Source organism: Chenopodium quinoa, unplaced genomic scaffold (genome assembly GCF_001683475.1).
Source record: "Chenopodium quinoa cultivar QQ74 unplaced genomic scaffold, ASM168347v1, whole genome shotgun sequence".
Classification (NCBI taxonomy): Eukaryota; Viridiplantae; Streptophyta; class Magnoliopsida; order Caryophyllales; family Amaranthaceae; genus Chenopodium; species Chenopodium quinoa.
In genome coordinates this window covers 6677383-6700456 of record NW_018744304.1, presented here as the reverse complement: position 1 = coordinate 6700456, position 23074 = coordinate 6677383, and the positions used below count along the sequence as shown (strand labels likewise).

General features: G+C 31.8%; 3 protein-coding genes across 6 annotated transcripts; 1 reads left to right on the top strand and 2 right to left on the bottom strand.

The window, feature by feature from the left end:
- Positions 1-4529: 4529 nt before the first annotated feature.
- On the top strand, positions 4530-10757 carry LOC110695762 (uridine nucleosidase 1-like). Of its 2 annotated transcripts, none has more exons than XM_021872995.1 (9): positions 4530-4961; positions 6383-6498; positions 6601-6660; positions 9087-9269; positions 9355-9459; positions 9600-9696; positions 9801-9908; positions 10232-10367; positions 10463-10757. In XM_021872995.1, exons 1-9 carry the CDS (start codon positions 4835-4837, stop codon positions 10569-10571), a joined length of 1041 nt encoding a protein of 346 aa, XP_021728687.1. In that variant the 5' UTR covers positions 4530-4834; the 3' UTR covers positions 10572-10757. The 2 variants fall into 2 exon arrangements, with proteins under 2 accessions (XP_021728687.1, XP_021728688.1); XM_021872996.1 differs by lacking the exon at positions 4530-4961 and adding an exon at positions 6196-6219.
- A 1318-nt stretch (positions 10758-12075) lies between these two features.
- On the bottom strand, positions 12076-16574 carry LOC110695763. Its single transcript, XM_021872997.1, has 4 exons — positions 16245-16574; positions 14944-15055; positions 12641-12712; positions 12076-12502 (listed from the first exon to the last, which is right to left on the bottom strand). The coding sequence occupies exons 1-4, from the start codon at positions 16415-16417 to the stop codon at positions 12425-12427; spliced, it is 435 nt and encodes a 144-aa protein (XP_021728689.1). The 5' UTR covers positions 16418-16574; the 3' UTR covers positions 12076-12424.
- A 1935-nt stretch (positions 16575-18509) lies between these two features.
- On the bottom strand, positions 18510-22444 carry LOC110695761 (solute carrier family 35 member F2-like). 3 transcript variants are annotated; one of them, XM_021872991.1, is made up of 11 exons: positions 22223-22442; positions 21975-22069; positions 21769-21826; positions 20928-21119; positions 20263-20339; positions 19926-20008; positions 19762-19813; positions 19433-19501; positions 19208-19294; positions 18997-19061; positions 18511-18845 (listed from the first exon to the last, which is right to left on the bottom strand). In XM_021872991.1, the coding sequence occupies exons 1-11, from the start codon at positions 22362-22364 to the stop codon at positions 18734-18736; spliced, it is 1032 nt and encodes a 343-aa protein (XP_021728683.1). In that variant the 5' UTR covers positions 22365-22442; the 3' UTR covers positions 18511-18733. The 3 variants fall into 3 exon arrangements, with proteins under 3 accessions (XP_021728684.1, XP_021728685.1, XP_021728683.1); XM_021872992.1 differs by lacking the exon at positions 19208-19294 and having other exon boundaries at positions 18510-18845; positions 22223-22444; XM_021872993.1 differs by lacking the exons at positions 19208-19294; positions 19433-19501 and having other exon boundaries at positions 18510-18845; positions 22223-22444.
- Between the last annotated feature and the right edge of the window lie 630 nt (positions 22445-23074).

Below are 23074 nucleotides of genomic sequence, written 5' to 3'. Positions count from 1 at the left end.
TTGATAATGTCCAATTGAATATTTGAATGTATGGACATTTTTTGGAAAAATCAAATTCAACGGTTTATATAATACATTAAATTAATACTCCATTTAACGGTTTAGTAGAAGATGATTTTATTATGACTAAAAAGTTTAAACCAGCAAGTAACTCAAAAAGCAAGATTCAGTGGGTTAAGTAACTTGTATGAAACTTCAGTTCTCATTCTTCTCATTTAATAAAGGGGAGACCCTTTTATGTTACCTGTAGTTTTTCCGACTATACCTTGTCAACTTGAATATATTCATGTTTTCTACGGCCACAATATATATATTTTTTTTTAATGGTGAGATGAAAGACTTTATCGAATCGACTCCTAAGAGAATTCCCTTCTCCCAAATATTTTATGTAGTGGGGCTCAAACCTTGTGACCTCTAAGTCACAAGGTGAAACCAATTCCACAAAGCTTTACTTGGTAACAACGGTCTTTTTATTGATTAGTTGGTTTTTGTTATATCACACAATATTTTCCGATATCTCATATCTCTAACAGTTTTTATGAATAATACATATCTTTATGTCTAATCCATATATACATTGTATATCTCAAGCTCAACAAAGAAAAGCCATTTTGTAAAGCTTAAATTTTCATATTTCCTTTTAACTTTTTATTGTTCTCCATACGTTGTTTGAGAGACTAGACATCATTAAATGGAAAGTTTTTATACGAGTAGTTTGTTTAATAATACTGTATCAATAAGATGAAAATAGTAATTAGCCAGGAATTTGTGACAGATTGTAAGAAGTTTGTGTGTTAGTCACTTAGAAATGAATGTATCCACTCATATTAAAAGTAGTTGTGTCAACCATCCATTTAAGCTTTTGATTGAGTTGGTCTTTTAACGTGGTATCGGAGCTAACATGACACTGAGATTACGGATTCAAATCTCATCTACCTCCACTTTCAAGTGGAATATTTGAATATTTCGCGCAGAGTATGTGGAGGGTCACTTCAAGCCTAATGGGCTCTCTTGTCAGGGGGCGTGATAGAATATCATATCATATCATATCATATTACTAATATTTAAAGTCGGTCTCCCAGCTAGGCCAAGAGACAACGACACTTGACATTTTAGTTTTTCACCAAGTGTTGCGCTACGTAGGCAAAAAATAGGTATTATTGTGACACATATGATATTAGCGCATTTTGGATAGATTTTTAAGATAAAATTGTTGTATATATTTTTATTATCGATAGAATTCTAATATTTCATATGTACAAAATTAATCATAACTTTTAATAAATATTCTATAAGTCAATTTTATTTCCATTATCAAAGTTGTTTTAAAAAGTTCTTTAAAGTAAGATCTATTATAATATATTTAATCACAAACTTTTATACGTAGCTGGTAAGGCCGTGTTACCAACTATTACAAGAGTTTCTTTGTTGGTGATATAGGGGTTATTTGATCGGTGTTATAACAGTTACTCAATAAGTGTTCTAGATAGGAGGTACTTAGTCTGTGTTATAGGTTACTCGGTTAATATTTTATTTCCATCATCAAATTCGTTTAAAAAAAGTTCTTTAAAATAAGACCCATTTATAATATATTTAATTTATTTTAAAAAAATAATAGAGAATTAGTAAAAAAAAAAAGTCTTAATCAGCAAATATAATTTAAGTTCGGTAAAAACAATTTCAAGTCAATTATAAAATAGATATCTATTTACAAAAAAAACTACAAAAAGTAAATTATTATATAAATAAGAAATATTCTTTCAAAAAAAATAAAAAACAAATAAGAAATATGATATCGTATGCCTAAATATTCCACATTATCAAAAGAGATTACATGATCGTATTTAACAATCAAGCCAAAATTTATTTTTTTAAAATTTTATATACCATCTGGGCATCGCCCGGGCACCAAACTAGTCACTAATAAATCTAATATATATATATAGTTTTTTCCCGAGTTTTTAGAGAGCCACGTAGGATTTAATTTTAGAATAATAACTAATTTAATACGAGAATTTAAATTTTTTTTAGAATTAAATAAGTTAAATGACACGTAAGCAAAATTAACGAATGAAATTTCCCAATTTAAATTAATTAAATATTATCTTTTGATATTAACAAATATGGGTTTAGGGTTCGTCATCAACTCTACGATCAAAACATCAGCGCAGATTGCGAAGGTCTCTACTTGGAAAGATGCAAAGACATCGAAAATCACTACTCGCGTCAAGTTTGAAGTGGTGGAGTGTGAGCTATGCCCGATATGCAAAATAGTTATGATTTTGATTGTAAAAGTTATGTTATTTTCTCTAGATATGTGGTTTACAATTCTTTATTATTGTTGTAGATGTCGTATGGCTATTTATTAATGATAATATTCTTCTTCTTGTCAAAAAAAAAACCAAATTCTAGCACATAAATCATTTTAAAAATTTCAAACAAACCGTGAGGCTTCATATAGTAAAATCGACTTTGCAGCCCACGAGACAGCGACACTTGAGATTCCAGCAATTGTGGCACATATGTTGCTAAGTAAGAGAATTTTGGATAAAATTTTTAAGATAAAATTGCTGTATAGAGTTTTATTATCGATAGAATTATTATATTTCAGATATACAAAATTAATCATAACTTTTAATAAATCCTGTAAGTCAAATTTATTTCCATCATTAAAGTCCTTTTAAGTAAGATCTATTTATAGTACGTAGTATATTTAATCACAAACTTTTATACGTAGCCGGTAAGGCCGTGTTACCAACTATTACAAGAGTTACTTTGTTAGTGTTATAGGGGTTATTTAATTGGTGTTATAACAGTTACTCAATCAGTGTTATAGATAGGAGTTAATTAGTGTTAGAGGTTACTCAGTTACTATTACTATATTACAGGGGTTAATCGGTCAGTTTTATAAGAGTTACTTTGTCTGGCCATATAGTGTGGCTAGTCGCATACAAAATGCTTTGTTTTTTAATTTTTTTTTAGAAAAAATTAGAGAATTGTTTTAATCAGTAAATAATTTTAGTTTGGTAGAAATACTATCAATTCGGTGAAAATAATTGAAGTTTAATAAAAATAATTTCATGTCAATAATTACACATATACTTCCTATGTTTATTTTTAGTTGACACCTTTCGATTATTACGCTTGCCAAAACATGTTTTTAACGATTAATATCTCTAATTATCAACATTGTAAAATTATATACATGGATATTAATAAAATATACATTGAAACGATTCAAACAAGATCTCACATGAATATATTTAATCGTATCTATAAACCACAAAAGCGAGTCAAAACGTGTTGTGTAAATAGTGTAAAAGTCAAATGGTGTCAACTAAAAAAAAACGGGAGGAAATATCTATTTACAAACAAAACTACAAAAAATGCACTAATATAAGCCATATGATATCGTATGTCTAAACATCAGACTTTATCATAATGAATTATTTGACCGTACTCAACATTCATATAAATATGTTATTTTAAAACTTTTATCAACCATCTGAGCATCGTCCGGATATAAAATCTCGGACCTTAATTATCAAATTAAACTTTTGGTTGAATTGGTTCGTTAACATTTTTTTTAAAAAAATGCATTAAAAAAGCAAATACTTTATTAGTTAAAGACATCATTACTATCTACACTCAATCCACAATTGATGTTCTCAAGGTCGAATCCTTTCGATTAATGTCAATGTCAATGTCAACGTCAAATAACTTAAGGGTCTGTTTACATTTACTTAATTTCAGTTTAGTTCAGTTTAGCTTTAATCAATTTGGTTCAGTTCAATTTAGTTTAACTCTAATCAGTTCACTTCACTTCAGCTTATAAGTATTTGGAGAAGAGCCATGTGATTTGCAAATTTGTAGATCTTCAAATACATCAATAATAAAAACACATGATAATTGAGGAATCATTGGAGAAGGTGGTGGTTTAGGTAATTAGCTAGAATAGAATAAAAGAGGGCTTCCAAACGGAGGGTTGTGAGACAATAAAGATATGTCTCGCAAGGGCAATGTAGGTATTTTAGACGTCATTTTAGAGATGTCTCATTGAACTGTTAAATAGTACCATTGGAGCTTAAGTGGAACAAAATAGACTCTCAACGGTATAAAATATAGTCTCAGTGGTACTAAAAAAAATTCAATTGAAGTTTTAAGTGGAACAAAATATAGACTCAATAGTTGTGGTCCCTACAAATTTTTGTCCGTTTTTACACGTGATCATATATCTGAAAAATATTAGTGGAGCCCACATTACTTTTTCACTCTTCCTATCTCTCTCCTCCTTTCTCTCTCTTCATTTTACCTTTATATTTTTTTAATAATTGTGAGACATTAGGTAAACTATAACCCATAATTATTTTTTTGACACATGAGATTACCTGTCAATGACTCATTTGCCACAGTTGTATAAATCCCATTGGTTGATCCTCCAAGCAACATGTATTTTTTTTTTTTTTTGTTTTCATATAAATATACAAAATCCCTCAAAAAAAAAAAACAAGAACACAAAGATAGAAGAACCAAAAATTTCAAGAAATTTACAAAAAACCTCAATAAAAACTCAAGATAAAAGAACAAAATTTTTTGTATAATTTTATTTTGTTATCTTATAAAAATACAAAATCCTCAATCATACAGGAAAGTATAAGATTGTGGTGTCACTTTGTTTTGATTTGATTTTTTTTTTAAAGGGATAAAGAAGATCCAATTTTTCTACTTTGGAATTTTATTTTTTCTTCCCTTTTTCAATCTTCCAACTTTTTACTGTCACTTTTTCTTCATTAAAATAAAATTCCTTAAAAATTAATTTGAACCTTTTGATTTGATGGGGACGATTGAGGAGTCTGTTGATTCTGTCTTTGGAGGAAGCATTTCGAATGGGATAAATTTTTATGATGATTTTTCTTCTCCTAAGTGTGAAAAGCTCATCATTGATACTGATCCTGGAATTGGTGATTTTCTCTCTCCTAATTTTTCTTTAATTTTGACTTCGAAATTCAAGAAATTTATATCGATTTATGGGTTATATTAAGAATCAGAATGATGGGTATTTTTTATTACTGAAATTGTTCTTGGGTTTGATTTTTTTATTTAAGTGATACTTTTGGATTATTTTGATTTTTTTTTTAAATTATTTTTATTTAAGTAATACTTTTGGATTATGGTTAAGTAGTGATTATAATTTTGCCTTTTGTTTGTTAATTGTTCAGATGATGAACTCAAAGCTTATTGGTAATTTGTTTGATCAGTAGTTTTGAACCTTTTAAATTCCAATTCCAATTTATGTTTAACGTGAGTTAGAAGTGATCAAGTTAACTACAAATTACACATGTCACATGATAGTAATAGTTGGTCTTGTATGCAACGTGTGTATTCGTGTTGTCTCAAATTACATACGAAGTAATTGTTATCTCTTTGTGAAAGTTGATTTTTTACACGGTATGTGATTTGAGGTGACTAAACCTGTTGCGCGCAATACTCTCGTTTGGTATACAAGATTTCGTTGAATATTGGATAATGTTGTAATTTGTTAGTAAAGTAGCAGAGGATGGTTGCTAATTTTTTATTAAAATTACGTGCCCATTATTATGCAAAGGTGAAACTTGCTCATGAGTGACTTGTTTCATCTACAGTAGTATATCAGCTGATGCCTTCAGATTATTGTGTTCATATTACTTGTATAGTGTTCTGGCGATTGTGTATGTGTATGTAATCGACTTCTAATTCATGAGAATTATGTATGTGGATACTCACCATTGGGAAGATGTGATTACAATAGTGTTTTAAGCAGGGTTCTAAAGTCACAGGACTAAATTATATTATTGTGGTTCTGACCTTACTAATTAATTGTAAGTTTTAATGTCTAGGTGGTTATCTGTGCTACTTGTATTTCTTAGACATGCTTCTCGTGTAAGGTTTATTTGTCACCTGAATTCCCTAGTTACTTAATAAGCTTTATGAGTTATCAACAATGGTCTCACAATTCTCATGGAAGAACAAGCATTAGATTCTGGAAATCACATATTTTTCTTGCACTTTGTGGTGGATCAGTCCACCAATATTTTCTTATATGGCTATGTGTAGTGTTTGATGCTGTTTTTATAATGTTAGTGTATGACCAAAATAATTTGAACTGAAACTTGTACTTGCATGTTTTGTTACAGGTTTGTATACCTTTTCTTTCTTGAAAACTTGAACTAGCTTTAAAAGGTGCTTATTTGGGACTTGTTATCTCTTAAAGAATATCAATTGTGCATTCTCAGCCTTTCCTTCCTCTTTCAAACTATATGTTTGGATGTGTGCTTGTACACTTGTATTTATTCTCTCATATGTATTACATAGTATATTTACATGAAATTGGTTTTTCTAATAGATGATACCATGGCCATCTTAATGGCCTTTCAAACTCAAGAGGTGGATGTCATTGGGTTGACTACAATATTTGGAAATGTGATGACAGAGGATGCCACTCGAAATGCTTTGCTCTTGGTATGTGGGTCTTTTCACCTAGTCATATTTTAATTACTTTTCATAGCAAAGATATCTTCTTGATTCATTGGCACTCACTGTTTTTAATTTGCAAAAGGATAGTGTGAGATCGCAGGTCGTCCTGATGTTCCAGTTGCAGAGGGCAGTCCTGGGCCACTGAAGGTATTTATTCTGAACTAGTTGTTTGACTAGTGAAGCTTCATTTATCCATTTTCAGAAGTTGCAACCCCCACCCCCCCGTATTCTCTCCTGGTAGAATGAACTTTCTTTAACCTGGCCAGATTTTTGCAACGCTGTTTATCCCTTCTAAAATTCTTGTATCTTATGTTATGTAAACTGATAATCAGTTATTGTGTCGACTTTGCTTCTTTTGAGCAAAATATATACATATACTTTTATCTATTCATAAGCCTGTGGCAAATTTTATTTCTACACTTCATTTTGTTTCTCAGATGTTTCAAACACAAGTTGTCTACTGATACTTCTACAGGAAGGAAACTTCTTCTTTAAAAGAGGGGGGGTGTCTGAGACAACTGAGTCAGTAGTCAGATAAACCACATATACCTGAATTCCTTCTTGCTCTTAGAGGGATTAGTTTTACATGACCTCTAAAAATTTCTATGTTCAACATCTTAAAAACCTTTAACATAAACAAAAACAACAATGTTTGAGCACAAACTTTATGGCATCATAATAACTTGGGGTGTTATTTCACTATTGCACTCATGCATGTACTGCACTAGTCTCTACTAAGTGAACAGTGTGATCTGATTAATGGTTTTTTGGATGGACAATTCTAACTGAGCCTTGATATGATCTATACTAAGGTGCTTGCTGTGATTTTGATTGTTTGGTTCTTTTGCTATACTTATCTTCATCTAACCTCACTCAAATGCAACCTGCTTCTGTGCCCCCTCTTTGTTCCATTGCAGTAGTAATCTATATTATAATTGTAGAGTCATTTAACGAGAGCCCTCCAAATCCCCAATCCTCAAGCATTTGAGATTTTTTATTTTTATTTTTTATTTTTTTTTAATAAAGGAAAAAATAACTACCAATCCCACTACTTTATTTTATTTTTTTTTATCATTTTTTTATTAAAAAAAAACCAATAACTACTCCGTTCTTTTTATTTATTTATTTATTTATTTTTGGTACGTTGTACTTCCTCCGTTCTTTTTTTTATTGCACCATGAGGGATTTCACACTTCCCAATGCATTACTTTAGCTATTAATATCTTCAATTTTACTTTTGTAAAAATTATAAAAATTTGATATTTGAAAAGTAAATTTCGAGACGAATCTAACTAGATCCCACACTATTATGTTTTTCCTAATGAATAAATCACAAATGATGGTCAAAGAAATTAAGTGAATAGTGTAAAAATCCTTATGGTGCAATAAAAGAAAAACAGAGGAAGTATAACATATCAAAAAAATAAAATGTACTCTAAATCCCTGACCCTTCAATTACAGTACTCTAAATCCCCAACCCTTCAATTATATGCATTTTTTTAGGGACTACCCTCCAAACATTTTCCATTTCTTTAATCATCAAAACCAAAAAGAAAATGTACAACACGTTTTGTGCAATTGGCCTCAGCGAAAAACTACTTGCAATAGAACAAATTATGTAACTCCTACAGCAAGACACTAACCCATATGACACTAACTGAGTAACACGAGTAACCCCTATAACACAGAATGTGTAACCTCTATAACTTTGAAAAAGTAATCCCCATAATAGTATTGTGTGGCCACCGAAATTAAAGAGTAAGACCCTGTTTTTTGAGCTTCTAAGCTTTGCTTAGAATATCATATTTCAGCATAGCACATCAGGTGTCAGCACATTATTAATACGATTATTATTAATACTCAGTACAATAGAAAGTATGTACCTCCTACAGCAAGACGCTAACCCATATGACACTAACTGAGTAACACAAGTAACCCCTATAACACAAACGGGTAACCTCTATAACTTTGAAAAAGTAAACCCCATAATAGCATTTTGTGGCCACCGAAATAAAAGAGTAAGACCCTGTTTTTTAAGCTTCTAAGCTTTGCTTAGAATATCATATTTCAGCATAGCACATCAGGTGTCAGCACATTATTAATACGATTATTATTATTACTCAGTACAACAGAGCTAAATAGGGTTCAACAGAACCGACCAGTCCAAAACCGACCATTACAGCTCAAGTCTAAATTACAACATCAAAATCAACTTTCCACGTTTTAAATATATTTTTTCTTATATATCCCGTGCATTTTGCACGGGTACACTCTAGTTTGTAAAATAATATAATGAGTTGCTAAAATGACTTATGTTGCAGCCTTTCCTTTAGCACATCAATTCAGGAATTCATGGAGTTTTCTTCCCATGAAATAGTTCTTGGATTAGGTTGTGCTACACTGCTACATCTAATGATGTAGTATAGGGATTTAGTGAGGAATTCAAGATTCTATATGAGATCAATTAAGCAATTGTGTCAATACTGAAATTATATCTCTGGATTTTTGGGGTTATGGCGCTCATGTATGTCAATTGTATCTGTACCTATCTTAAGTTGTTGTCTTTTGAACAGGGTGGCATGCCACGTGTTGCTGATTTCATTCATGGTGCTGATGGATTGGGCAATATAAATTTATTACCTCCCAAGGCAAAAAAGATTGAGAAAAGTGCTGCACAATTTTTGGTGGAGAAGGTTTCTGAACACCCGGGTGAAGTATCTGTACTTGCTTTAGGGCCATTAACAAATGTAGCTCTGGTGAGCCTGCTTTTTCTGAGGTTGTTTTAAGGTTCACTAAGTACAGGCTGTACAGCTATTTTCATGACACTTTTATTGATTGCAGGCAATCAAAAGAGATTCCTCCTTTGCTAGCAAAGTAAAACGAATTGTGATTCTGGGGGGCGCTTTTTTTGCTCTTGGAAATGTTAATCCTGCTGCTGAAGCAAATGTAAATTCCTTACTCCTTTTTCCCTTTTACAGTTTGTTGAATATCATATTATAATGCAAGATACTTTTCATTTGTGAATCGTTACCAAATCTCTATGATTCAATGTAACCTATGTTGGTTTTTGCCTGTCCTTGATTCAGATTTATGGGGACCCTGAGGCAGCTGATGTAGTTTTTACTTCAGGGGCAAATATAACAGTTGTTGGGATTAACATCACAACTCAAGTCAAATTAACAGGTGAAGTTCCCACCAATGCATGCCACCTTATAATAATTATCTACCTCTAGGATCTATCAGTTGTTGATATGTTTATTGTTATTGAACTCTTTTTATGATATCAGACATTGATCTTCATGGGCTAAGGGAATCAAAAGGAAGACATACTCGACTAGTCACTGATATGTGCAAATTTTACCGAGATTGGCATGTGAAATCAGACGGTGTATATGGTATTTCTTTGCTCTTTTTTCATATTTATTTGACAGAAGTGTTTGGAAACATTTATAAAATCCTGTCAAAATGATTTATCAGACTTTTCAGTGTTTTCACATTGTTTCAATATCTCATAAGTAATTATGTCTTGATATATATATACCTATTATGATAGTTGTCCATTTCTATTCGTTGCTTATTCATAAGGAAGGGCATAAGATTATTCTCAGTCATGACCCGTAAAATTTTTTAGGAAATGAAGCTATTTTTGTGGACATTTTGAAAATAATATTTTCAGATTTCTTTTAATACGGACCATATCACTAACATATGCCTGCAGGTATATTCCTTCATGATCCTGTTAGCTTTGTAGCTGTCGTGAGACCTGATCTTTTTACATACAAAAAAGGGGTTGTAAGAGTTGAGACACAGGGCATCTGCACAGGGCATACACTAATGGATCAAGGACTTAAAAAGTTAGTCCAAACGCTGTCTTATACTTCAACCTCTCCCTGAATCTTTTTTGTGTCTTAGCTGATGAATATGAATGACTTCTGATTTTGTGATGCAGGTGGAATTCAGAAAATCCATGGACAGGAAACTCACCTATTTCAGTGGCATGGACAGTTAACGTCGAAGAAGTTTTAATGTATATAAAGAACCAATTGATGCAATCTTGATGAACATGGGATGTTTAGAACTGCTATTTAAACCTACAACCTAGAGTGTCTTGTTAATATTGTAACTCTCTTTGTTAACCCATATTCAGGGTTCCGAGGGCAGATTGATTTCTGCCTACAATTGCCTATTCAAACATTATTATAATCAGTTTCTTGCCTCTTCAAATATTTGCTTCTTTCCCCAAATATTATTATTAAAGGCTACATTGTTAAGGGACATTCAATATATTCATGATGTTAAAGGACTTGAACTAGTATTGCCTTATTATCAGATTATTCAACTTACTATAATATTTCCAATTGCAATTTACAAACACAGTAAATGTATAATTATATTTTTACTTTTGTTTCAATGATGTAATTTCATAAATACCGACATTCAAGAAACTTTTCAAATCGTCAAGTCACATTGGCATACAAAGGGTTCCATGTCAAAGCTCCTGTCACCACCTCCTTGCTTAAGTTGAGTATTCTCCAATTATGTAACATCAGATCAGGTTTATGTTTTCAATTTAGTACTTGTATGTTTTTGTTAATTAGATTTTTTTTTCTTTTTTTTTTTAGGGAGACCTCTTGATGCAGTGCCACAAGAGGTCACCTTGCATCCTCGAGGTGCGAGGTTCAGTCCTCACTAGCGGCAAATCTCACTCCCTACCCATCTAGGGCTGTGCCAGCTAGGTTTTCCGTGATAGGAACCTTCGGCTAGGGCCCGATTGACCTTACCTAAAGTTTTTTTTTTTTTTTTTTTTTTTTTAAAGATTTTGCATGACTTTTGAGTAATAATAAATGAATAATAGTTTTTTATTAAAAATAAAATAAAATAAATAATTGTAGGATCAGATGGTACTACTAAACATTTTAAAAGGCGTTTAGTTGTGTATAAATCTACAAGCGCTTCAACAATTAATTAAAAAAAATAATAATAAATAAATAAAAGAATCTACAAATTGAAGGAGTTGATTTCAATTATATTTTTGACCCAATAGCTAAGATGTTTACATGTTAGCAATCGCAGTGGCTTAAAAATGGAAATTACATCAAATGGATATCCACAATGCATTTCTTTACATAGTGACCTAGACTAGAAAAGGTTAATAAATTAATTTTCAAAGTAAAAAAAAAAAACAATTGTAAATGAATTAAATTTAGTCCCTATTCTGAATCCACATCCTTGAAATTGAACCTGAAATTACCTCCTCATTAGAGCAGTGCTGAAGTATCTCACTTGGAAAGAACACTTGGCATCTGCTGAAAACATTCAAACCTCTCAAGCAAAATCATGTACCATTGCGGGTAATACAGAGGACCATTGAGCGCACTTGGAGCAAATTCGATAGAGTGGACGACACAATGAAAAGAAAACAAGTCCATCTTCCACACTGCTCAACGAGGAGCAAATCTCAGTGCAAAACAAAATTGGGACCAGTAAAGTCTACGTATAATTCCATGGATTACAAATACAAACTTTGGGGAGATCACCAGCCATATAGTACAATGGGAGAGCTCGCAGAAATTTACATTGCACTACATAAAACCTGCTCCCAAGTGTTCATCTTTGAATAAATACAGGGAATAACGCTAATGATCTGGCCAATTTTCGCCAGAGAGGAAGAAAAGTTTACATAACAACTGATATCCACCTCCATGACAGCAAACTAGCAGTTAACTTTCACATAATTCAATTTTGTCTTCTATCAAAATCATTGTTAGTAAAGTTACTAACAGGAAACCACTGTTTCACACGAAAAAAATCTGTGAGCTACTCTAGCATGTGCATATTCAATGGTGAAAATTCATATGATCCTAATGTTAAGATAGTTTTCTCAACACTACTCTTGTATGCACTTATTCTACTACGACCTGCACTTCAACTTCACAGTTTCAAGCTCCTGCTTCAAAGACACTAACATCTCACGCAAGTCTGTGTTCTCCTGATCACAAAAAATGAAGAATTATGACGCTGCAAACCATCAAGGGTTACCATAATAACAAACTCCATTGCACTGAACTTCTAGGAAAGAGAGCTAGAACTTCACAGGTAAAACTAACATCAAATCACACAAGTTTACCTTTTGTAGCCTTTCAACTCTTTCATCAACACTAGGCATGTCCTTTGCTATCTTACCACGGGACTCCTTCAACTGCAAAAAAATGATGCATAATCATTAATCACCTACACAGTTGATGGTCAATCAATCAATCAATGTTGACCATAAAAATTATGGTGATTATTTATTAAAAAAAAAAAGTGTTACAAGGATCCTACATGAGTATATATAAAACTGGCAAGGCTAATTCCCAAATAAGGATACAACACAAACTTAGATTTAAGGAATTTATCTTCTAGGTGGTCTACTCTTCAATCTTCATAGAACAATTGGAATAAAAGGTATTAACAAAATAAGGCTGATCCTAAAGAAATTGCCCCACCTATGAGTTTTCTAGTTGGGAAGAACAAAAGGTAAGATAAATTTAAGATATTTGTCTTCTATTATTTCAAAACTTCATTGCATCATTCCAAATTTCCAATAAGTCCTTGTTAGGATATAAAGAGCCACTAAATAACACCTGTTCACTGGTGAAAAACAGAAATTAACTAGAACAGGATTATTCTATACATCACATAAGAAAGTTCATTCAAGCAGCAGAATTTGCAAGGATTTTTAATTTGTTCGGATACAACCCAAATGAGAATGATAAAATTAAAGCTAAGACGAAAACATCAAAAACTTCCTTTTTCAACAGCTACTTTACAAAGGACTGCTTTTTCTAATGCAGAGACCCGTCTAAAGGTCACACAATATTTTCAGTTAGAGAGGACCATGGCAAGATACAACATATTGTTGATTAAAGTTATCATGGGATACATTAATTCTTCCACTCTATCTTTCCAAACATCACACAGGATCACATCGATATTATGGGCATGCAAACTAGGTTAGATTCAAATAGTTTGGACAATTCTGCATTTGAAAACTTAGAACTTGCTTCACACTTTTGAATAGTTCTAATTTTTGATCTAAAAATATGTACTCAGACATGACATGACCCAAAATATCAAACAATTATATCGTAAATAGCTAAGTAATATGGATTATGGGAATTTGATGGGTTTAAGACTTTAGTTAATATTTTATTACCATTAAATAAGTGTGAACCAAATTGTAAGGGACTTACAATTTTATTTCAAGTCCTTAGGAAAGTAGTATAGTTTTTTAGGATAGTTTATGTATAAGATATTACACGTGACAAAGAAGATTGTCTATTAATGTAATTAGGATTTTTAATTAATGTTGGACTGATAAGCCTATACAAAGGGCCTGAGGTTGTAACAAAGGTTGAGTATATTGAGATTTTCAGATTTCATTAAAACTTGTGTGAACATGTGAGATTCATGCTTATGAGTAAGAGAGATTCTTATTCATCCTAAATTGGTAGAGTAATAAATTTGATTTCCCAGATTAGTTGATCCAAAATTGGATATAAGTCAGAAGACTTGTGCTTGATTATGTAATTGTTTCTATTCATATAAAATCTTCTCACTCAATAACTCATGACCATCAAAGTAACAGTAGCTTGTCATTGAAGGCAAGTTTTTCATTAAGTATTTTGTGGTAATGAGACTTCTAGAGTGTTATTTTCTTCTAGAGTGTTTTTCATTAAAGTTAGGATTGTTCGATTTGGTTTTTTATGAGATCAACTTTGCATTCTTTGTGGACATTCGTACAGACTTGAAAACCATAGAACTTTTTTGTAGTTGTGCATTTAGTCAAGAAGTGTGGCATAAAGTTCCTAATTGGATTGTAATACATCACTCCTCTGTTAAATACATGGTGTTTGGAAGTATAATTGTCAGCTAAATGGTTCCAGAGATGCTAATACTGTGTCTATTGTCTAGCCCTGTAGCCCATACAGTTTGTTTAATTTGGCTGGTCAGGAATGCTAAGTGCTCTAAAAACTTTCAACAATCTATCGCTTGTTGCATTCATGTAATTAAAATAAGCACGTTCCATAGAGTTAGCACTAATAAGTAAATAAAAAGGTTTCTTAGAAGTAGATAAGTCTGTATTTAGGTACTTGTACTCAGGTTTCCTCCAATGCCAAGGCAACCCTTCATAGGAGAGTTCAGCCTTAGTGTACTTAACTCAAATTTTGGTTGGTGAAATTAAATTACCAAAAACAAATGCAAATAATATGTTATACATAGAATAATTACCAGAACCAAACGCTGAGAATCACAAATTCTTGATATGTTGATGGGTGTTAGACTGTTAGTTGAGCACCAAATTAACAATGCATAAACTATTAAATCCAACATAAAAAGTAACAACTCAGTAACATCATAAGATAAGGAGAAAGGAAAACAGCATACCTCGTTAAGCTCCTTCATACATTCAGCGACTCTCTCCATTTCTTCATCGAACCTTGACCTCCACTCCGCTGACTCGTCCACTGCTTCCCTATGGGCGAGATCAAATTGTCTCCTGCCCATTGGTATGACTAACAATTTAACTCGTGTAGCTTCCAGTACAAAATTCAATGATTTGGCAGCTGAGCATATTACCAATACACTTGACTACACCAATTTCCAGCAATATTCTCATTACCAAGTCAAAAGTAGATTACCAACATAATTATTATTTTTTAAAAACCAGAAAAATTCAAAAAATTTCGAGAGAAACAAATCATAATCTATCCATAATGGACCGCAAAAATGCTGCAGGAGACAGAAAGCGAATGAGAGCCTTTCATGGTCCTTTCCAAATCATTTAAGTGTTACACTCAAAACACCGGAATAATTCATTCAGTTTTCACAATTTGGCTCCTACAAATTTCTCCTCCGAAGCTACCGAAAATCCAAGTTTACAGGGGCAAAAGTGTAAGTTTTGTGGTAACTTCAAGTAGCAGTTTTGCTCTGTGATAAACGAAACTTGTTCATCACATGATCACAGAAGTTAACTGGGGCATCTCATGTAATTATATACCGTACAATTGAAACCTAATTATTCAAACTAAATGTCAAAACCTATAAGAACTTTTAGCCTAAATTAACAAAAAATAACTAACCACAAATGCTTGTAAGGTCAAAGTAGTAAGTTGACATATATGACATAAAAATTGATCATTTGAGGCATGTAGTTTTGCACTCTACTGCCTCATCTTCATTAGGTATTTAAAACATGAGACTAAATTTTTTATCATTATCAAATGCCACTTAATTGGCTCGATTAGCTTCCCCCCTCCATCCCCCATCCAAATTACATTACTAGCTCAAATTACACTATCAATATGACTATTAATTCCGGACATTGCTAATTTACATCAATTGCATGGATCCCTCATCCTTTTTACTAGTCACATTACTCGTTCAAATTACACTATCGATGTGACTATTAATTCCGAAAACTCCTGATTCACATCAATCACTTGCATCCCTCCGATTAAATAATTGTCGCATTACACTACCAAATTCCGGATGCACCAAATCCACATCAATCACATGCCACATTTTCATTTTCAGTAATTAATCTCGTCCAAAATTAGACAAATACTTGATCACAACAAGGGTTCAAAAACTCAACAACATAATCTCATAATCCAATCAGAAATAGCAGTATATGAACCAGTAAATTGAAAATAATAATAAAATTGAAGAGGTTTGAAAGTGAATACCTTAGCAATTCAGTATCATCAGCAGAAATGCGGTAATCAAGAATCCATAACCTGAAGTAAACAACAAAACCCAAACCCATAACAATGGCTAATCCAAGAAGAAAGGGTCTTCTTGAAATGCCCATTTTCTCTCTCTTCCTTTTGGTGTGTCCACCACTCGTAGTAAGGTTCATGATCACTGAGTTTTGTCGGAGTATTTGAGGATGCAGATTACGGGCTCGATTACAGTTGAAAGGGGGTTATGTTTGTTTAGACTGATAAAAGTGACTGATGTTCGAATAGTGACTGATGTTCGAATATGGATTTGCTTTATTCATGGGCCATACTGAGAGAATTATCACTCGGGTATTAACATATTTGGGTCAGATCTGGATCGGGTCATCTCGGATTTCGATCATATTAAAATCGACTCAATTTGAATAAATTATTGTAATATAAAATATTAAATGAGCAAAAAAAAAGCTCTTGAATACACCTTATACTTACATGCATATAAAAATTTTCAAGTGTGTTTAGAGATGAAGTTATATGTAGGACTAGTTTTGAGAATTGGACAACCTTTCACGGTTATTTCATATAATGTTTGTATTGCATGAAAGGCACATAGAATCTATAACTATTACTCTGTACTAAAACCTCCAACAAGGTATTATATTTGCAATATTCAAATTAAGGGCAACAACCTTTTAATTATCAACTACTATGTACAATGTATTTGGTCCATTTCACAAGAGATCAAGCACATCATATTCAATGTTACAGCTTCAATGTTAGAGCACTTTTTTCAGTTTCATAGTTGGAGCATTCACCAATCACTATATCAGTCGAGAAATGAACAATGCATTAGATTGGATAGCAAATGTGAGTCATTTAGTTACCGATAAGTGATAAATAGATATTATTCCTTGTAATAACTCTACTTTAATTCTTCACAAGGGTTTCCAAATATTATTCCTTGTAATAACAAAAAAAGCTTATGTCGTACTAATTAAAACAAAAGTTGCTAACATCATAGTTTCCATGTCAACTTTTCATCAATTCAACTTTTCCCATTTAAATAATTAATATTCTATTTAAATATTCGAAAACTAGTTCTAAGCACAAACAATGCCTCGAGTCAACGAACGTATAGTATCTTTATTTATTAAAAATTTCTTTTTAAGATAACATCCAAATTTTCGTGACTTAGGGTCTATTATCTTACGTTGAAATTCAGTTCAGCTCATCACCTAATTTCCTACTCTTATAAAATATTCAGTTCAGTTCAGATCAGTTCAGCTCAATTCAGTTTAGTTCAGATCAGTTCAGCTAAATTCAGTTTAGTTCAGTTCAGTTCAGCTCAATTTAGCTCAGTTCAGTTCAGTTCAGTTCAGTCAATGAGAACAAACCCTTAATGGTTAAGGTTTTAATATTTATAATCTTGAGATTATGAGATGAAAAGTGATACATAGCATCTAAACTTGTTAAGGAACGGTTTTTAATATATTAGTATAATATAGATACAGATAAGATTCTATAATTTTCTAGTGTGTGTGTTTCATCATAACTATATTGTCTATCTATAACTTTATACTAAAGGCGAAACCAGGAATGACACATGTCATCTCCTGGTTAAAATTTTTCCCTCCAAAAGTTTTATTTTTTTTTATTTTTTTGGCCAAAGCTTCTTAGAAAAGTTTTTAATACAAATATATGCAATAATATTTCATTTTCTATTTGATAAGTATATTCTATTTGTACACATTCAAACAAAGATATTATTTTTTTTATACAATAATATGCAATAATAGTTTGCTATCTATAACTTTGTAATGTAATTCATAGTTATTTTTATTAGTCGTGCATATATTATTCTCTCTGTTTTCTTTAGTGTGATAAAATTTTTTAAAAAAATTATAATTACAGAACTTTCATCCTATTTTGCAATTAGGTATAATTTTTTATAATTAAATAATAGTGTTAGACTAATGATAAGTATTAAGTATTATAAATTACCGTGCATGGCACGGGACTTAACCTATATATATACTAAAAGACACACCAGCAATGACACATGTCATCTTTTAGTCTGTCCTTAGTATATTTTTTTAAAAAAAAAACCTTTTGAAATAAAATGATATAGAATATTTCCATAATATTTTCGATCTTTTGGAATCGAGAGGTAAGCTTTAACTACTTGAGCTGTCCCTCGCTCTCTATAATAAGGTACTTGCCAACATAGACATCTAACCATATGTTTCTATAAATTCCTATACAAGTAATTATTTTAATGTATATAATTATTATTTATAGTAAAAAAATCATGAATATATATCTTTCTTCTTATTTTTTTAGAAAGAAAATAAGTTTATAGTCACAGACTCACAACATATGTAATGAACATGGACAAGAAGCTATATGCAATTTCCCAGCTTCTTCATCCTCTTTTCAGTAGGGTTTACTATATAACTACAACATGATTAAGGTCCTTTAGATTCATTTTCCACCTCTCATGCTCTAATTGAACCGTCTCTTGACTGTAAGCTTTCTTCACCAAGAACTTCATATTGTATACTCAAATGCCCATCCACATGAGTGTCTATTGGTTCGGGTTTGTTCTCCCTACGAAAAATAGCAAAAAGTTAGCAACCATACTCTACAGAATAATGAAGACAGTTTTTAAGATCATAGATGGGAAATAAACATGGACTGCAATTGCATTATAAAATTTAGACAACGGAAAAAAAGATTCAAGAGAGAGATCAGTGTGTACGTTTTGCAATAGATTACAAGTCCCACAACCACGATTGCAAAAGAAACATAATATAGCCAGTTAACCTGTACAGACAGAAATATGTTCGCTTATCACATCAGCAGTCCAATTCATGAATTACAGGTCTAATCCATCATTATAAAGCTGTAAATTTTAAGAATTAATCATGCATGAACTTGTATACAGAGGATAATAAGGGTTAAATTAGTACCTCTTCGTGATAAAATAGTATGCGGATGACAACTGACCACATATTAGATGTAAGTATAGATAGATTGAACAATGTAGCTCCACTTAGCTACACGCGAAGCACATCAAAAACAGAATGAACAATTCTCCTCACGCAAAAGCAGTAATTAACTTGATCTAAGAAAGAATCAGAGTTGAACAGAAACAATACATATGTGATTATATAGGAAGGTTAAACGCGTCCTACCTTAAAAATTAAAGGAACAAGGCTGTAGAACAAACAAGTTCCTACTGCAAATCCAGCAAATACTAGTATCTGAAATAAATTAAAATCAGTCATTCTACCATTTCAGAGCTAGAATGCCAGAACTGACCGAGTATCTTATGCTAAAATCAACTTTTAAAAATCTTATTGAATTTTCTTGATTAATGATAAGTTTATTATCTCATCTAAAAGTTAGAAAGGTCATACAATGAACGTAAATCAAGCTGTTGTAGCCTTTGGTCATTACATCAGATCAGAATGAAACATTTACATCAAGAAAATCATGTGTATTGCTTCCAAGTTATACTTACAATATCTGCAGACCACTCAATTGCTTCCAAATCTTGCCTTTCAAATAGTATACTGATAAAATGTTATGTATTGAAACAATTTAAAGAGAGTTTTGTTATGCAACATGATGCTTAAATCTTGAAAACTAATAAAAGAGTATATAGCAGCTTTTATTCAAGGATACATCTGACACATGCTCACCAGCATTCCAAAGACACCAAGCATTGAAATTACTTCAACGATGTCTTTCTGTTTGACACAGAACTCCTGCATACAGGGTTTTTAAGTACGTTAGAGAAAAGAAGACAAGCAAACATTGTGCTAACAGTTGCAGGAAAATGACTGAGACCAAATTGTCTTAAGACCAGACTGAAACATTTTAATTAATTTTGTTTCATTGTTTTATAGTTCGAGATACTTGATGTTAGAGTATGATGAATATGTAGATACAATAGCAAGATAGTGCAGAACAAAAAGAATTCAATTGAACTAGTACAGTAAGAAAATCGTAAACAACTTACCTCACCAACATTACTCAATGCATAAAACAGAGTTGCAACTATTACAAGAAAATCACCAAAAAGAGGTCTAGATCCACCTGAAAAAAGCAATGAAAAGGTAAAGCTAAGGGTCTGTTCACATTTACTGAAATGGGCTGAACTGAACTGAATTGATTTGAACTGATCTGAATAGAGATGAAATGAATATTTTATGAGAGAAGGAAATTAGGAGCTAAACTGAACTAAAATTAAGCTGAAGTGAACAGGCCCTAAATCAGCTGTGTCCAAAAAAATACATGTAGTGGACTGGCTTGTAGATACTACTTACAAGTACACCATTATTTTGATTTTGTAGCGATGAAAATAAGCAAATGGAATGCTAGGTTCCATTAGTACTTCTTGTGATGTGCTGAATAGTTTAAACATGTACAGAAATGTTCTTTAACATTGTATATGTTTATTTTAGCTTAATGAAAGGATATCTGGTGTGCATAACAGATATTAAAAAATTACAATGTGCAAAAGGAATTTGAGATAAGAAGTTATAATGCAACTGAGAGGCTCCTGAATCAGGTAGACAGATACGTACTGCAGTTTTTCTACAATGAACTAAAGGAAGTGTTGATGACTCTTAAGGGTTGTCATATGCATTAGGCAAAACCGCAGAAGTATAAGGAAATACTAACCTCCACCACCAATCGTAGCATCAGAGAGGAGTGCGAAGCAAAGGCCAACTACACATATTGCAGCTCCAATGTACTGCCATACAGTGTATCTTGTGCCTAGGAAGAGCCATGTCAAAATCATCACCCAAACTATCGCCCAACAGTCAAAAAGCGTCACACTTGTGACAGATGTATATTTGAATGCCTTAATAACTGCATAGAAGGATCTCAATCATCAGAAAAATCATCAACAATACAAATAGCAACATATCAGTAAAAACAACAGATGAAAATCTTACAAAGTTTAAAATGAAACTGCTAACAATGTACACATACATACACAATATATGATTATATGCGTTATATATGAGTAAAACACTGAGAAACAAATTATAGAGTATTAACAGTTGATAATATAAGCCTAGACTTATGATGCCCATAAAAACCAAAGAGATTGCTGAAAATTGCAAAATGAGACAGCAACACATTCGAGCAATCAAACCAGCAAGGTGCCAACTTGTGCAACACAAATAAATCTTTGCTGATATGTCGACAGTAAAACTTGAGAAATTCATCTTAGAAAAATGTTAGAATTGGAAAGTGTACAAGTGTAATCATAAAGTTTGGCATTCAATCGTAACCATTTCATCACTTCTCTTATCCTAGATAACAATACATGCCATGAACTTGGATAGTTGTATCTTATAGTTATATTCGACACAACAAGAACCCAAAACTTGAAAAATAAGGAGCTAAGTTTTTTTTTGCAATACCAATAAGAAGCATTGAAGAGCTTATCTGCCTAAATTTAAGGAATACTAATACATGATTGTAGCACTCCAAAGAAATGTACTTAACTTACAAAGTAAATTCCCTTGAACATCAACAAATGCTAAAAGGGCATAATAATACCAAGGAACCTGCATATCCAAATTCCAGCATAAAAAATCATTATCCATGCATAATTGGTCAAGTAGATATTTTCTCTTTTCGGTGGCGTATAGACATGTGTATTTAAGATCTAACAGTGATATAGACGAGATTCGATACAATTTAGACTGAGCATACCAGCAATTTCTTACGCCTAAAGAGCATGATACTTCCATAAATTGAAGCCAAACCGAAGTAAGTAAAAAATGACTGTGTCACTGGGACATCAACACCTGTCATAAATTAACATAAAAAAATAAATTAAAAAAAATCAAGATTGAATATATCTCGATGTTTCATATAATTTCTATAACGGAAATTAATTTACATTAATAAAATGCTCGTTCTACCTTTTCCTCAAACCAAAAGTAAAGAAGGTAACTTACCACGAGTCGCTAAATAAGAAGCAGCAAAGCTGGTAGTCGCCAAAGTGAAGGAAATAATTTGACCCAAAAATAGTGTGAAAAGTACATTACAAAGTGATTCATGATTTTTCAACCAATTACAGCAACGATCCCTGCCTTCCATTTTAAGATGGCTGCTTTCAAAGTTCGAAATTCTAAGAATAGCAAGTATTTTGGGTACTGAATCTAATTTTTATACGGAGTAGCAAAAATAATATCATTAATATAATAGATAATGCAAAACATGAGGTGTACATTATTGATTTTGGTGGACATTATTGATGCCATATAATTAAATTAACTTATTGCACAATCAAGTCAACTTAATTTACACTAATTAGGCCGCTGCTTACAGCTGCTCTGCTCTACTCTACTCTACTCAGATCAAATCTGCTCTGCTCTATTTTTAAATAATAATTAATAATAACAATAATAATAACTAATATTGTATTGATGATAATAATTTATTATTTTGAATAATTATAATAATTATTAATATTAAAAATAATTTTAATAATTATTAATAATAATTAATATTTATTAATCATAATAATAATAATTATCAATAATAATATTTATGTTATAAAATAAGAAGAAATATGAGAGATGGAGAGAGAATTTATCTGTATATTTTTATTCCATATGATAAGGTATGTATACAATGATACAAAGGAGGATAATGGATATCCACAAATATTTCATAACACTCCCCCTTGGATGTCTATTATCGAAGGTTGTGCCTCATTAAAACCGTATTAGGAAAATCCTGTGGGATAAAATCCTAATGAAGGAAAAAGAGTACAACATTTTTCGTAAAACACTCGAAATGCTACC

Coding starts and splice junctions, on each gene's coding strand:
- LOC110695762 (XM_021872995.1), top strand. CDS start 4,835: ATGGGGACGATTGAGGAGTCTGTTGATTCTGTCTTTGGAGGAAGCATT. Junction 6,661..9,086: donor GCAGTCCTGGGCCACTGAAG/GTATTTATTCTG, acceptor TCTTTTGAACAG/GGTGGCATGCCACGTGTTGC. Junction 10,368..10,462: donor ATGGATCAAGGACTTAAAAA/GTTAGTCCAAAC, acceptor TTTGTGATGCAG/GTGGAATTCAGAAAATCCAT.
- LOC110695763 (XM_021872997.1), bottom strand. CDS start 16,417: ATGAACCTTACTACGAGTGGTGGACACACCAAAAGGAAGAGAGAGAAA. Junction 15,056..16,244: donor GATGATACTGAATTGCTAAG/GTATTCACTTTC, acceptor ACCAATGGGCAG/GAGACAATTTGATCTCGCCC. Junction 12,503..12,640: donor GAGTTGAAAGGCTACAAAAG/GTAAACTTGTGT, acceptor TTTTGTGATCAG/GAGAACACAGACTTGCGTGA.
- LOC110695761 (XM_021872991.1), bottom strand. CDS start 22,364: ATGGAAGGCAGGGATCGTTGCTGTAATTGGTTGAAAAATCATGAATCA. Junction 22,070..22,222: donor TTCTTATTTAGCGACTCGTG/GTAAGTTACCTT, acceptor AATTTATGACAG/GTGTTGATGTCCCAGTGACA. Junction 19,502..19,761: donor TTGAGTGGTCTGCAGATATT/GTAAGTATAACT, acceptor AATTTATTTCAG/ATACTAGTATTTGCTGGATT.